The 15802-nt window shown below is 40.7% G+C and overlaps 1 protein-coding gene across 1 annotated transcript; it reads left to right on the plus strand.

Annotated features, from left to right (window-relative positions):
* The first annotated feature begins 1531 nt into the window (after window positions 1–1531).
* SNX20 (sorting nexin 20) lies at window positions 1532–13716 on the plus strand. Its single transcript, XM_073308466.1, has 4 exons — window positions 1532–1652; window positions 6256–6428; window positions 8268–8419; window positions 12586–13716. Exons 2-4 carry the CDS (start codon window positions 6263–6265, stop codon window positions 13252–13254), a joined length of 987 nt encoding a protein of 328 aa, XP_073164567.1. The 5' UTR covers window positions 1532–1652; window positions 6256–6262; the 3' UTR covers window positions 13255–13716.
* Window positions 13717–15802: the final 2086 nt, after the last annotated feature.

Below are 15802 nucleotides of genomic sequence, written 5' to 3' on the forward strand. Positions count from 1 at the left end.
GACCACAGTGGGCCTTTGGGCCTTATAATCTATGAATAACATGATCTCTAATGTGCACATGCTTGAATACAGCAGTCAATATAGCAGCTGATACCCCCAAGCCTCCCTCACTGGAACTGTCAGGTTTTTCTCCCTAAAATGAATACCACATTCCTTCCAGCAAGCTGAACTGCACGATACAGTCTTGACATCTCCTAGGGACGCTATTTTTATGTGCTGAAAGTCATATGGACATAGGACTAGAAACATACCATTTGTCCAATAATACAATATAACATCACAATTATTTCTATAGCCCTAGGTACACCTGTATCATCTTTTAGTAGTGTGCACTAATCGGTATATGCCAGACAAATGAAGTGAATGGAAGTATTTCATACAAAATGCATGATGAATGAGCCAGTGCATGTGGATCCAGGCATCAATCACTACTAACTTTCCATAATTTTTAAGTAGTCAGCTAAATTAACCTTTTAGAAAATCTTTTCTTCCCTCAGAATGTGTGCTACCACTATCAAAATTGCACTATTGTTCTGCATGTGAAAAATCAAAACCAATGTTTCACCAGAACACTCAATGTACCACTCAATACAGGTTGCAAGAATTATATTTTTTTTACAATAAGAAAAGGGTTCCTCCCACCCCCAACACGCTCCTCGTACTCCCAAACAGCTAAACTTGCTTAAACTTTAAAAAAAATTCACATTTAGAGAGAACCTGTATAATCTATTTTTGTGCTCTTAAATTCATTTCTCATGCTTCATTTGATTATTTAAATGAAACTGGGGATATAAAGAGACATATTATTACATATTTATTCTGTTGATATTCAGAGTTTCATTGATATGCCAATTTTATTGTTGTTAATTTTATGAGATTGCTAATGATCATTTTGACAGGTTTTAGTAATCAAGTCAAAGTTTGAAAAATTATTTTTAGAGTCAATGAACAATGCTGGTAATAACAATGTGCTTATATTTCTGCAGGGTATTATATTTGGAGTTCCTTCTCTTGAAATAACTGAGCACATAGGTCTTAAAATGCTGAAAGAGATTCTTTGCCACTTTCCTTTAGCAAGACCAAAGAGTATTCAGACCCTTGAGAACCATAAAATAATATGGCTACACATAAACTGGCAGATTTAAAATTTGAAATTCTCATATAGCTGTATATTATCATCATGAGTGAAAAAATCTTGTCTCCATTGAAGTCAAGGATTTCACCCATGGTTGTCTGTTCACAATGTAAGCAAATACATACCCATCTAACTTTAAAAGAGTTAGACTTGTGACAGAAACCAAGACAATCCAAGTTAAAGTTGGCATTATCTGTAACTTGCAGTGTTGTTAAAAAAAGAAATTTTTAAAAAGAGTATAACAATGGGAACGGGATTAGGTTTATCCTGCTTGTAAACTATATGAAAAACGACTTAAGGCAGATTGCCATTTTCATTTTGAGGTAACCACCCACTAAAGCAACAAACCAGCTGAATGAGGAAGTCAGATTTAAGCAAGACTTCCTCCTTCCTTTTTGTAAAAATAAAGAACTTGTCTGCTGCAAGACAACAGACATGTTTTTCTGTGTTCTGAAAATAAAAAGCAAGGCTCCCATTGCAATCTCATCACCCTTGAAAACTCTTCAGAAGCTCAAAGGTCTGTATTTTGTGTGTTATATTTTATAATATTAATAAGCATTCAATTAAATAACTTTGAATGGTATTTTTCAGTATAAATATTACCATGGAACAACCTGTTCAAAGCAACAGACTCTCTTTGTGCATGATAGTGCAGATTTCACTTCATTGTGCTTTTAGATGTTAAGGTAAATAGTAGTTTAATAATTAGTTAAAATAATTTAGATTAATTTTTGTATGTTACAATGATAGACTATTCCTTCATATATATATATATATATATATATATATATGTAGTACTATACTTCTGAATACAATGAACAATGAAGTTTGGGCCTATTTAATCACCAGGGTGGCACCTTTAGAACCATTATATTTATGAGCATGTCAGCATTTCCATTATACAATTATATTTTCAGAGGTTTATATCTTGAACATAAATATCACTCTGCTGCAGCTCATCAAAACTTGCAGCTCAGGAGGAATATCTAGTTTAAATTTGATCAGCCATTTTTTAGTTTACAGGTGTTTAAGGTAAGTTTTATAATTTAATCTGCTTTTTTGTGATTCTTATTGTCACATTCCCATTTTTAAAAAGTAAGGTTTTTCAAGTATATAGTCTATAAAATGAACTTGTTTCTCTGGGATTTCAATGTAATAAATCAAACTGGTTGACTAACTGAACATTAAATAACTGGCTATTCTGAATGTGCAATGAGCAGTGGTTGACAAAGACTGAAAGAGCAGTGAAAACATTCATAGAACATAAGAATAGCCATACTGATCAGACCATTGATCCACCTAGCCCAATATCCTGTCTTCCAACAGTGGCCAATGCCAGGTGCTTCAGAGGGAATGAACAGAACAGACAGTCGTTGAGTGATTCATCCCCTGTCATTCAGTCCCAGCTTTTGGCAATCAGAGGCTAGGTACATTCGTAGCATGAGGTTGCATCCCTGCCCATCTTGGCTAATAGCCATTGATGGACCTATCCTCCATGAATTTATTTAGTTATTTTTTGAAGCCTGTTATAGTTTTGGCCTTCACAACATCTGTTGGCAAGGAGTTCCACAGGTTGATTTTGCATTGTGTGAAGAAGAACTTGCTTTTGTTTGTTTTAAACCTGCTGTCTATTAATTGGGTGAGTCCTGGTTCTTGTGTTATGTGAAGGGGTAAATAAATTTTCTATATTCACTTTCTCCACACCATTCATGACTTTATAGTCATCTATCATATGCCCTCTTAGTTGTCTCTTTTCCAAGCTGAAAAGTCCCAGTCTTTTCAATCTCTCCTCATATGGAAGCTGTTCTACCCCCTTAATCATTTTTGTTGCCCTCCTCTGAACCTTTTGCAATTCTAATATATCTTTTTTGAGATGGGGTGACCCGAACTGCATGCAGTGTTCAAGGTGTGGCCATACCATGGATTTATATAGTGGCATTATGATATTTCTGTCTTTCCTTTCCTACAGGTTCCTAACATTCTGTTAGCTTTTTTGATTACCGCTGTACATTGAGCAGATGTTTTCAGTGTACTATTCACAGTGACTCCAATATCTCTTTCTTGGGTGATAACAGCTAATTTAGACCCAATCATTTTGTATGTATAGTTGAGATTATGTTTTCCAATGTGCATTACTTTGCATTTATCAACATTGAATTTCGTCTGCCATTTTGTCACCCGGTCACCCAGTGTTGTAAGATATCTTTGTAACTCTTCTCAGTTTGCTTTGGACTTAACTATATTGAGTAATTTTGTATCATCTGCAGATTTTGTCACCTCACTGTTTATCCCTTTTTTCAGATCATTTATGAATATGTTGAACAGCACTGGTCCCCATGCAGAATCCTGGGAGACACCACTATTTACCTCTCTCCATTCTGAAAACTGGCCATTTAGTTACTAACCAACCAGTTACTGATCCATGAAAGGACCTTCCCTCTTATCTGCTTACTTTGCTTAATAGCCTTTGGTGAGGGACCTCGTCAAAGGTTTTCTGAAATCCAAGTATACTATATCCACCTGATCATCCTTGTCCATGTTTGTTGACCCCCCTCAAAGAATTCTAATAGTTTGGTGAGGCATGATTTCCCTTTACAAAAGCCGTGTTGACTGTTCCCCAACAAATCATGTTCATCTATGTATCTGATAATTCTGTTCTTTACTATACTTTCAACCAGTTTGCCCAGTACTGAAGTCAGGCTTACCAACCTGTAATTGCCAGGATCCTCTCTAGAGCCTTTTTAAAAAATTGGCATCACATTAGCTATCCTCCAGTCATCTGGTACAGAAGCTGATTTAAATGATAGGTTACATACAACAGTTAGTAGTTCTGCAATTTCATATTTGAACTTCAGAACCCTTGGGTGAATACCATCTGGTCCTGGTGACTTATTGCTGTTTAATTTATACATTTGTTCCAAAATCTCCTCTGTTGACATCTCAATCTGGGACAGTTCCTCAGATTTATCACTTAAAAATAATGGCTTCATTGTGGGAATCTCCCTTATGCTCTCTGTAGTGAAGACCAATGCAAAGAATTCATTTAGCTTCTCTACAATGGCCTTATCTTCCTTGGGTGCTCCTTTAGCATTTCAATCATCCAGTGGCCCCACTGGTTGTTTGGCAGGCTTCCTGCTTCTGATGTACTTAAAAAAAAATTGCTGTTAGTTTTTGAGTCTTTGGCTAGTTGCTCTTCAAATTCTGTTTGACCTGCCTAATTATACCTTTACACTTGACTTGTCAGAGTTTGTGCTCCTTTCTTTTTTTCTCAGTAGGATTTTACTTACAGTTTTTAAAAGATGCCTTTTTGCCTCTAACCACTTCTTTTATACTTTGTTATTTAGCGCTGCTGGCACTTTTTTTGTCCTCTTACTATGGTTTTTAACTTGGGGTTTACATTTAGTTTGAGCCTCTATTATGGTGTTTTTTAAAAGTTTCCATGAAGTTCGCAGGTATTTCACTTTTGTGACTGCACCTCTCACTGCATCAGGGGCTTGACCCAAACCTTTTTTAAGCCAATGGACTTGGAATCAGGTCCCTGCCAAGGAGAAGGGAGAGTTTTGTGGAATGCTGCTTGCCCAAGCCAGGGAGCAGAGGCAGCTCTCCCTCCGCACTTTCAGTAGAGCTGGGGAAGCTGCATTCTCTTCAATTCTGCTCCGCCTTACTGTCAGGGCGGGGTTAAAGTAAGTGCTTTTGCAACCTTGTAAATGTCTACTGACACAATAGACTGCAAGAGAGGCCATGAAGGAATTCCCCCACCTCTAAGTACAACATTGCATGATTGTACACAAAGATCCCTAAATGATGCAGAAGTGAGAACCAAGCAGTCTTGAGTAGCTCCCACTTCCTAAACATACTGCACCAGTTCACTCTTAATAACATCTTTCACTAATATTTTGTTTTACTGCAGGAATGGGAGCTGTGACTTTTTAAAGTAACCTATATTATTTGTCTTTCCGTCTTTTTTAGCCAAACTGTGAGCAAAAAAGTTCATCTCACATAACTGATCAAACACCAATCATTGACAAAGTTGTTACAAGTTTTTAAAACTCTTTCTTCACAATGCTATTATAAATAGTTATTTATATTATAGTAGTGCCTATAGGTCCCAGTTAGGGAGCTGTATTGCAGTACTGCCATATGGAAGCTAAGGCCCTATTATAATAAGCTCTATACAAACGTATAGTTTAAAACACACACACAAACAAAACCCAAGCCCCACCCCAGAGAGTTTACAAATCTAGACTGTGACAAGACTCAGCAAGTAGCTGAAACAGACAAGCAATGGGGACAGGAGGAACATGCTATTACATAATAAATAGAAAACTTAGTAATTTCACCTGCCTAGCTATTGACAGATTCAGGGGTTCATCTCCAATGCAGCAGGAGGGGTAACTTCCAATTCAGGTCAACATTCACATGGACTGACTGAGCTAAAAACCAGCAGTGTTGCTGTGGTGGCAAGGCAGCAGTTTGCCCAGATACCTAAGCTTTCAGATGTGATTCAATGTATTTGGTCAGCTAGCCTGAGCTATTGCCTATGCAGCTAGGACTATTAAATCTTGGGGGGGGTAAACTCTCCAGCAGTTTGGCTCTTTCACTTAAGGGTTTCCAGAATTTGTTCCCGTCAACAACTAATCTGTGGCCAAGCCCAGAAAACTTTGAGGCAAAATACAAGAGGTGAAAGCCTGGCCCCAACGGCAAACATCCCATTGACATCCGATTCAGGATTTCACCTTAAATACACATTTTATTTGGCACAAGAATTTTATTTGGCATAAATTCTTGCTTTTGTCTGTCTGATCTTAATTCCTGACAAAATGACCATGTAGGTACCAGAAATCTTACTGGCAGCTGCAGCATTCCTTTATTGCTATCCCTTATGGATATTTGTATACAATGTCTGTTTCTTTAACTTTGTGTCAAAGCACATAGGTGTTGAGGAATTCGCAGCTCTGTAAGCTGCGGCCCACTGACTTTTTATTTATCTCAGTGGGAGTCAGATCAAGCCCTAACTCAGTGAAATAAACAATTATCTAGAATAGACTTTGGGAGACTTTTAAAGCTCTTAATACGTCTGATGATGAGAAGTGCATGATTTTGTATTCCTCCTGCGACAGCTTTGCAATGGACAGAGACCAGCACCACACCGCAGAAGGAGGTCAGCGGGAGTGGGTAACAGACATATCTACGTGTTCTGCAGCCGCTCAGTCAGATGAAGAACAAAATGAAACCGAAGCTGAAATTTCATTTCAAGTGAACAATGACAACCCAGAAACTGCTGCTCTCTCAGGTTAGGCCCCACCATTCATTCTACTTATTTTTCATGGAGCTATCAGTGCTATGTGTCTCATGAGTTACAAACAGTGTACTTAATTCACTCCTACATTACTCTAGTTTTACATTGGCATCATTCTACTGAACTTGGAGCTACACAGGAGTAAAGCAACGGCAAATCAGGCTCTCTCTCTTTCTCTCTATGAGAAACACAAACTTTTCCTTTCAAAAGTCTTCTTCAAAAACTTACTCCGTTCTAAGCTACACAGGAGTGATCAAAGTTAGTTACCATCTGGTGACTCTTAGGTGGCCGAAATGAAATAAATTAGTGCTCTCAGTTTAGTTCTCACATACACCACAAAAATGTGCCATCACATTGCACAGAGACCAAGGAGAGAACAGGAATGAAAAGTGAATGACCACTTCCATTCCAGTGGTAGTCTCTTCAGGCCAGGGTGAAGGCTCGCTGTGGTATGGTGTGTGGGAAGTTTTGCACCGAACTTGTACAATGGGTAAGCACTCCAATGCTGTCAATTGTGCAAATACATTTACTGGTAATTTTTTAAAGGTATGGGTTTTATTTAAAGGAAAACTGACTATTCATGTTTCTTTCTGTAATGCTGTTATGAACAGCACACCTTTCTTAAAACCATACATTTAGGAAAGACTGGGCCAAACCCTGAGGAAGTGAAACTCGTTTTAATGGTATTTTAACCTAAATAGCAGGTTAAAATAAATCCAGCTATGTAAGGGCCTTTCTGGGCACCTACAATTTTAATGTGAAAAATATAAATGTTTAGTGATTTCCTTCTTATCCATTTGTGGTAATGCATTTCCATTGTTTGCAATGCTGAATAATTTGCTCATAATGATCTAGGTTGTCTAGACAAATAATTTCAGTGATGGAAAGTCAAGATATGCCCATACAAAACAGCAGTTGTAGTGGTGTCCCACGTTGTCCACACTGCTGTGCCGTAGTTCACCTGAGCAAAATTATCAGGACTGGATTCCAAAGACAGAGAAGTATCTTTCATTGCTAAAATCTAGTCCCAATTTCCCTGCAAGTTAACTTCCCAGCCTATTATACCCCATTTTTACATTTACAACAGATGATATTCTGGCTTTGGTTATGACCTAACTACTGTGGTCTAGATTGTAGCTTGGACCATGTGTACACAAAAAGGAGTTGGGGCAGTAAGAACTTCCTTTTTGCTCCTGCACTGGCTACCTGGAACTGAAAAAAGGGCAGAGTATGGAAGGAGTCTTGGCTTCACCCCACCCCCCTAGTCATCAACCCAGAGCACGTGACGAGGTGCAGGGGGTTTCAGAATTTGCTGCAGATATGAGTCAGCCATATCGTACCCCTTCCCTTTCTCCCCTGCCTTTCCCCACCCCCTGCACTGGCCCAGCAAGAAGTAAACAAGACAACAGTGTGACTCAGAGGCACGTGTGAGTCGTGACCTCCCTGTGGCTACTCCTGAGAGAGTGCAGCCTGTTCACCTATAGTGAATTCACAACCTAGCTCTGCAATATGCTTGTAGGATATTTTTTTCACCACGTTTTCTTCAGGCAAAGTTGTTGTCATCAGGATTTTACTAATAAGCCTTCATATTTTACAGTGGACTGGATGAGTTTAATTTTGTGTAATCAGTTTATTTTCTTTCAAATTTCGGAGCAACAGTGTTCACAATTAGATGTTCCTATTAGCCTTTATCAGTCTTAAAGGTAGTGATATACACATTATTCATGCAAAATCGTATCAGAAATTCAATTTTCCACTTTCCTGGTGAATGTAGACGGATATTCTTCCCAGATGCACTGGCTACAACATGAGATATTAAACATATTGTTTTAGATACCAGTAAATCCCCAAGTCCCAGCTCTTCAATGACAACTAAGCAACTTCAGGACTACTGGAGGAATGAGAAACGTCGCTGTAGACAAGTCAAACTCCTTTTTGAAATCCCGTCAACCAGAATCGTAGAACAGTATTTATCTAAATATGTGGTAAGCTAATAAATGAATTTGTAACATAATTTCATTCACTTTGCAGATGTCTGGACAGCATGGGTCTTTACCTGAAAGCCTCACTCAGGGCCAAATTTTGCAACTAGGGTGACCAGGTGTCCAGTTTTCGACTGGAACACCCGCTCAAAAAGGGACCCTGGCAGCTCCGGTCAGCATGGCCAACTAGGCCGTTAAGGCAGGCTTAGTCCCTACGTGTCCTGGCACTGCACTGCACCCCAGAAGTGGCCAGCAGGTCTGGCTACTAGGTGGGGGGCCTCGGGGGGACCACAGGGCTCCATGTGCTGCCCCCACCCTGAGCACTGGCTCCGCACTCCCATTGGCCAGTTCCCAGCCAGTGGGAGCTGGGAGGAGGCAGTTCCTGGGGGTGAGAGCAGTGCTTGGAGGCTCCTGGCCTCCTGATAGGCAGGTAGCCTGCCTTAGCCCTCACACTGCGCCGCTGACCAGGAGCTGCCCACGGTAAGCCCACCCCCCAATTCTGAGCCCCAACCCCTGCCCCAGCCCTGAGCCCCCCCCAACCCAGAGCACCCTCCTGCACCCCAAACCCCCCATCCCTGGCCCTACCCCGGAGCCTGCACCCCTCCTGCACACCAACCCCCTGCCTCAGCCCACAGCCCCCTCCCACACCTGGAACCCCTCATCCCCATCCCCACCCCAGAGCCCTCAACCCCCCCCGTACCCTAACCCCCTGCCTCAACCTGCAGCCCCCTCCCACACTCCCAATTCCTTGGTCCCACCCCCCCCAGCCTGGAGCCCCCTCCTGCACCCCAACCCCTCATCCCCAGCCCCACCCCAGAGCCTGCACCCTGAGGCAGAGCCCTCACCCCCTCCCATGCCCCAACTCCCTGCCCCAGCCTGAAGCCCCCTCCCACACCCTGAGCCCCTCATTTCTGGCCCCATCCCAGAGCCCTCACCCCCAGTGAGAGCCTTCACCCCAACCCCCTGCCCCAGCCCAGTGAAAGTGAGTGAGGGTGGGGGAGAGCAAGCCACCGAGGGAGGCGGAATTTAGTGAGTTGGGGGTGGGGCCTCAGGGAAGGGGCAGGAAAGGGGAGGGGCCTCAGGGAAGGGAAGGGGCTACACTGTTGGGTTTTATGTGACTAGAAAGTTGGCAACCCTATTTGCAACCTTTGTTCACATTGGGTAGTACCTACTCTTAGAGTAAGATAGTACTTAAAGCAAGCATGGTTGGCAGAATATTGTCCTCAAAAAAGCCCTTCAACAAGCAGTTCATAATAAAAACTGCATCAGTGGGAGGAAAAACATTAACAGAGCTAGCAATTTGTAGGCCTTGTCTTCATTATTGTTATTTGTATTAGTAGCACGAAGCACCTCCAGTCATGTGCCAGGCGCTGTACAAACAAAAGAAAGAGACAGTTCCTGCCCACAAAGAGTTTAAAATCTAAGACTAAGACAAGACCTAGAGTAGGAAATTCATACTGGTGCAAGCACATCAAAGCTACACTGGTGTAAGCCTCACATTGTGGCTGTATAACATACCTATAATTGGAGGTTTGCACTGGTGCAAGTACACATTTCCATATGCAGACAAAGCCTAAGGTTCCACTCCTACAACTAGACCAGCTTTGGACTGGATCCTCTTGCACACACAGTTCTGCAGTAGAGTATTTATTTTTTAAAGCATGAGTGAGAGGGGCAGGGACAATAGCAAGTGAATGAGCATGCATTTCCACTGTTCTGACATTTCAGATCTATTTATCAACAGTAAGGGAAAAAATCCCCTATTGATCATATCTAAAAACCCCCATGTTTTTATTAATCACATTTTCCAAGTAGTGTAAACAATTTGCTCTTTCATCTAACATTTGAATGTCAAGAGGGGAAAACCAACCCAATGGGCCAGATTCTGATATTCTTACTTGCTGTGCTGAACTCTCAGGAGACCTGGGTTCTATTCCCAGCTCTGCCACTGACTAGCTGGATGATTGTGGGCGAGTTACTCTGTGACTCAGGTTACTATTTACCTCCTCTGTAAAGTGAGGTAAACAGATGAAAAGTGCTGAGAACTATGTATTATTATTATTCACACTGGTGTACTGATCCCAGCGGGACTCCTCTTGGAATAAGGTGCTATTTAGCATGTGAGTAAAGGTTTCAGAGTCTGGCCTGGTATGACCTTATATTTTCAAAGGAGGTTTACATGCTCTACATGTTCTAGTTAGGTTCTGTTACCCTTGCACAGGTTGAACAATATCTGATTTCCTGAGTAGTCCCACTGATTTCAATAAAAGTGCTCAAGGAATAAAGGTACCACATAGCGTGTGTGAGGGTTGTAGAACTTAGCTCCAAAAGCTCACTAACTACTTAAAGATTTTTCACCTTAAAAAAATTGCTGCACAAATTTGAATAATGTCTTTATTAGAGGAAACCACCTCTTTTGCTCATGGACATTCCCTAAACCAGGGAAGAGGGGATAAGGGATGAAGTCATCTAGCAGATTGTTTGTTGTGAATTATTCACTCAGCTGCCCTTGGTAGTCAGACTTCTTAAATCATCATTTTACATTCTATGCAGTTTTCTTGCTCTCTTGCAATGTTGTTACGAATCTGCATAACCAGTAGGTCCTTTATTATCAGCAGGGAGCAAGGCAGAGTATAGGAAAATGTCACAGTGTTAATGAATGACAAGAGATCAGAGCAGTGGCACCTCAGCATTAGGAAGCTACAGAAAGCTTGCTAAAACTGATGATTTATCAGGCTTAAAATCAAAGGACAGAGAATGTATTTTATAACAGAATGAGGGAGATTCTTATGCTAGTATTGGTTTGTAACATCTAATGCCCATTTCCACAAAGGAGCAGTTTGACTTAAGCAAACTGTGGGCCTAAATCCATTTAATTCACTGGGAACAGGATGAGATTGTATGTGAGTAACGTCTAGACCCAATCCAAAACCCATTCAGCTGGTGTAAATTGGCATAGCCCAACTGACTTCAATGGAAGTACATTGATGTATACAGGCGGAGGATCTAGCCTAATGGGAGACTTCTTCAACTTCAGTGGGTTTTGGATTAGGCCCTGGGTGGAAATCTATTTGAAGAATATGTAGCATCAAAATTTTGTTTTGCAACTCTGAGGTGTGTGTGTGATGTTTACTAAATTCATTTTGCTATCAAGGTCAGTGCAAAATTCAGGGAAATTTATTCTTGAATACTATTAAATTGTGAATTATTGTATAAGAAGTATTTCTGCTAGAGGCTGCTGAAGGATCTTGGATAGCAAACAGATTGTTTTAGAAAGGTGGCAGTCACTCTTGCAGTATTTACATAAAGTGGTAGGCTTTGCATAATAGGACAATGATTTAGAAAAAAATCTCTCTGCAGTTGCTCCATCTCATTTTTGCATATACCAAATGTCCCCTCCAGCTCTCTCCTCTTCCTTCAGAGCATTAATAATGCCCAGTAATATCTGATGCAAATATTTCTAACAGTTATAACCAATGAAAAATATATTAAATTCAATATTAGGCCTGGGAAATCCATTCAGTTGCTATGGATGATTGTTTGTAGTAACCATATGTGTTATTAAGGAGTACAGTTATATGAATGAACCATAAATTATTTAAAGGGCTCCTTCTAAACCTTTACAAGCAATTTGCTAATTTACCAGATTAAGGACCCCAAGGTGCTGAGTGCCTTCTTACTGAAATCAAGCCCCTAAGGTGCCCAATATGCGAGCGCTACATGCAAACACTAAGTATTAGTCACAACAATCTGAAACAGTAGTGGTTAGGAATTACTGACTTAATGGACACCTATCTCAAAGACCTTGTTTATATTGGGAATGTGCTCTAATTCTAGCAATTGATGGTTAGTCACTGATGTAGCAGAACCAGTACTGCACACAGTCATCTAGAATGCAGATCAGCGCAATTAGGTGTCAATTGGTGCAATTTGCAGTGGGGGCTGGGGGAGGCTTTTTCAAGCAGGGACAAACTCCATTGGTGCAAATTGTGGCTTTCCTTATCTACATTTGCACCTGCCTCAGTGTCAGTCCTATCAGGGCAAAATCCCAATACAGACAAAACCAAAGTAAAGTTTAAAATATGTTTGTCAACAATCAGCAAGACTACAGTTTTATGTAACAAGACTGAATATTTCTTGCTATTTGCTTTTTTTTTTTTCCCTGCCAGTTGTATAAAATCATCATCATCCAGACAGGCAGTTTTGATGGCAACAAATCTGTAATTGAGCGTCGATATTCAGATTTTGAAAAACTGCACAAAAATCTTTTGAAGGACTTTAATGAAGAAATAGAAGATGTGACCTTTCCCAAAAAGTGCCTAACTGGAAACTTCACAGAGGAAATGATCACTGAGAGAAAATTAGCCTTCAGGGACTATCTGGGATTTCTGTATTCTATTAAATGTGTCCGGAGATCCAAAAAATTTATCGACTTCTTAATAAGACCAGAGATGGAGGAAGCTTATGGCTGTCTGAGGGGAGGCCAATATACCAAAGCTTTGGAAATACTTGTGCAAGTCATTGCTCTGCAGGAAAAATTAACCAAACACAGCCCTGTTTTAATAGTCCCTACACTCTGTGCTTTAGTTGTGTGTCACAAAGACCTAGAGAACCCAGCAAGTGCCTATGAATATGGAGAGAAGGCTTTACTTTGCCTACAGATTCATGGTGGGCACAGGTATTATGTTCCATTGCTAGAGACAATGATCACTTTGGCATATGAACTAGGCAAAGACTTTCTATCCTTGCAAGAGAAACTGGAAGAGAGCAAGGCAAAAAGAGACCAAATAAAAGTGTTTACCCTAAAAGAACTTGCAGTTCGAGAGTATATACAATGAGTGCAAGAAAAGATCACTGATTGTATTTCACTGAATAGCAAAAACGTGTGATCATGCTCCCATTGAAGAACATGGACTTCAAAATGTGTTTTTAAAGCAGTTTTGAATGGAGAATGCAGCTTACAAATACAGACAGCTAAAGTTAAGATTCTGATATATTTTATCATACTTTTTTAAATTGAAAGCTAAAAGGGAACTATCCCATTTCTGTAAGACAATGCTTACTACATAGTTACAAGTAACACCGATGCTTACTAAAATGGGAAGTAATTTGTGGCAGGAAAAACCTCTTTTTTCAGTTTGTTTATTTTTGACAGTATTTTGTGTATAGCCAGTTTCACGGTTTCATCTGTATAGTCAGTTAAAATGGAACCACTCATATAATTAAAGTTATGCGAGTGTTTACATATTTACAGGATCATGGACTTTGTTACTAAAAAAAACCCTTATGAACAAAGAAGGAAGGAGAAAATGTTTTTAAAATAAATTTTCAGGACCTATTATTTAAAGACCATACTGTCAGAAATTAGCTCTTATTTTTTTCTGCAACTATGATCAAAGCATTTTCAAAGACTACTCAGAAATTCACAATCATTTTCTGACTTTTAATACCATGGGGTATACTCCCATTGAAGTCAGTGGATAGTTTACAATTTACTTCAATGGGAGCAGCAGCTACCAGTGGTCATCATTTCACTGGGGATGGGGGTTACTTTTAATTTCCTTTTTAAAGCTGATATGATTTCATGACTTGCATTGAAACCACATTCCTGTTATTGGCAATTTTTAACAGAGCTCTTACTTGAGAGGAAAATTCATACCCCATGCAAAATACACCTAATGAAAAGGAACCACAAAAGAATGCTGTAGAGGGAACATCTGGCTCATACAATGGTGGCCTTTAATTCTGATCAAGCTGCAATACACATGGTTAGGATTTTGTTTAAAGTTATAATGCATTCATTTTAGAGCCTGTTATGACCTAGGGAAATGTCACAACTTAGCACTGACATGACAATTCTTTCAGGAGCCCCACCCACAGGTGAAGATGTTGAGCTCGCCGTGGTCCTGGCATTTCTGTGAAAGCTTCTCAAGTGGAAGTTTGAACACACTCGGAACTGTTCAGCTGTGTCACATAGTGCCTATGCTGCTGACAGATTCTCTTGGGAGGGACAGGGGCTGTTTTACCTACAGGCAAACTAGGCCACTGCCTAGGGAGGCAGATTCCGTCTAGGGTGGCAAGGGCACAATGCACTCACACAAATTTGGCCTGGTCACCCCTCTGTCATGACCACCAAACTATCAGCAGGCTCCCTATGAACTCCCTATGCACCCCATCTGAGCTGAGAACCTCTGTTCTAGCGGATAGGAGTGGCACACTGTAGTTTTGCCTAGGGTAGCAGATTGTCTTGAGCAGCCTCTGGGGAGGGACCTGCACTTTTGGAACAGAAGGAACTGAACTCTATCCTTGCTGTCACCCTTAACCACATGGTGACCATTCTGTGAATCATCATGGCATACATGAAGTTCATATGTGTTCATGGATGTTTACAGCATGTAGATCAATATTGGGTGGCAGTGGTGTGGTCTGTTGCATAAAACACAGAATGGGGAATCAAGCAATAAAGAGTTAAAATCCCAGCAGTTCTGAATATTGAGTTCTAGACATTGAGGCTCAGATCCACAAAAGCACTGAGATCCTCAAAACCCCATGCTCAGCTGCCACCTAACTTTGGAGTTGCCTACATTTTCACAATAAAAGTCCTCCAGGTGCCTACGTTTCTGCCACTGGGCATGCACACAATGCCTCAGTGCCATCTCATGCTCAAGCCCCAGCACTAGCCTCAAGCCAGGTGAACACCTACCTACTGCTCTGGTAGGTGTTATCAGAGCACACCTAACTCCACACAAAAGGGAGGTGGATTCTCCCCTTACAACCTGTATCGCAGTGATTAGGGAACTCACCAGGCAGGCTGGAAACACCCACTCAATTCTCTGCTCTGCCTGATGGGGAGAAAAGATTTGAAGATGGGTTTCTTCACTCTCAGATGAGTGCCCTAACCTCTAGACTACAGAATCACTCTCATTGGCTCTCTGGCCCAGTACATAATTATGTAATAATAATGTTAATATTATTAATAATAATAATAATATAATATTATATTATTAATAATAATGTTAATATTCCATAATAATGGAACAGCTTCAACAGGAGAGACCGAGGGAGACCCATATTAGAATATTCCAGAGTCTGGTGGAATTCTACCCCCCGCCCACCCGCTCCCCAGAGATAACTTGGGGATATGCCTACATAGCCAAATGGAGCCTTCAGGCCCTAATCCTGCTATTGACTATATGTGGGCGTACATGTTGTATACTAATGAACATTACAAAAAAAGTCCTGCTGGAGAAAGGAAATAACAGATCTCAATTAATGCCTATTCTGTCTACACCCCTGTTGTGATGCCATAGCTTCCGTCTTCTGAAAGGGTACAGCTGATCATGCAGATAGAAGCCACGTCTACATTGCAAACTTTTACCAGCATAA

This window comes from Lepidochelys kempii, chromosome 12 (assembly GCF_965140285.1).
Source record: "Lepidochelys kempii isolate rLepKem1 chromosome 12, rLepKem1.hap1, whole genome shotgun sequence".
NCBI lineage: Eukaryota > Metazoa > Chordata > Testudines > Cheloniidae > Lepidochelys > Lepidochelys kempii.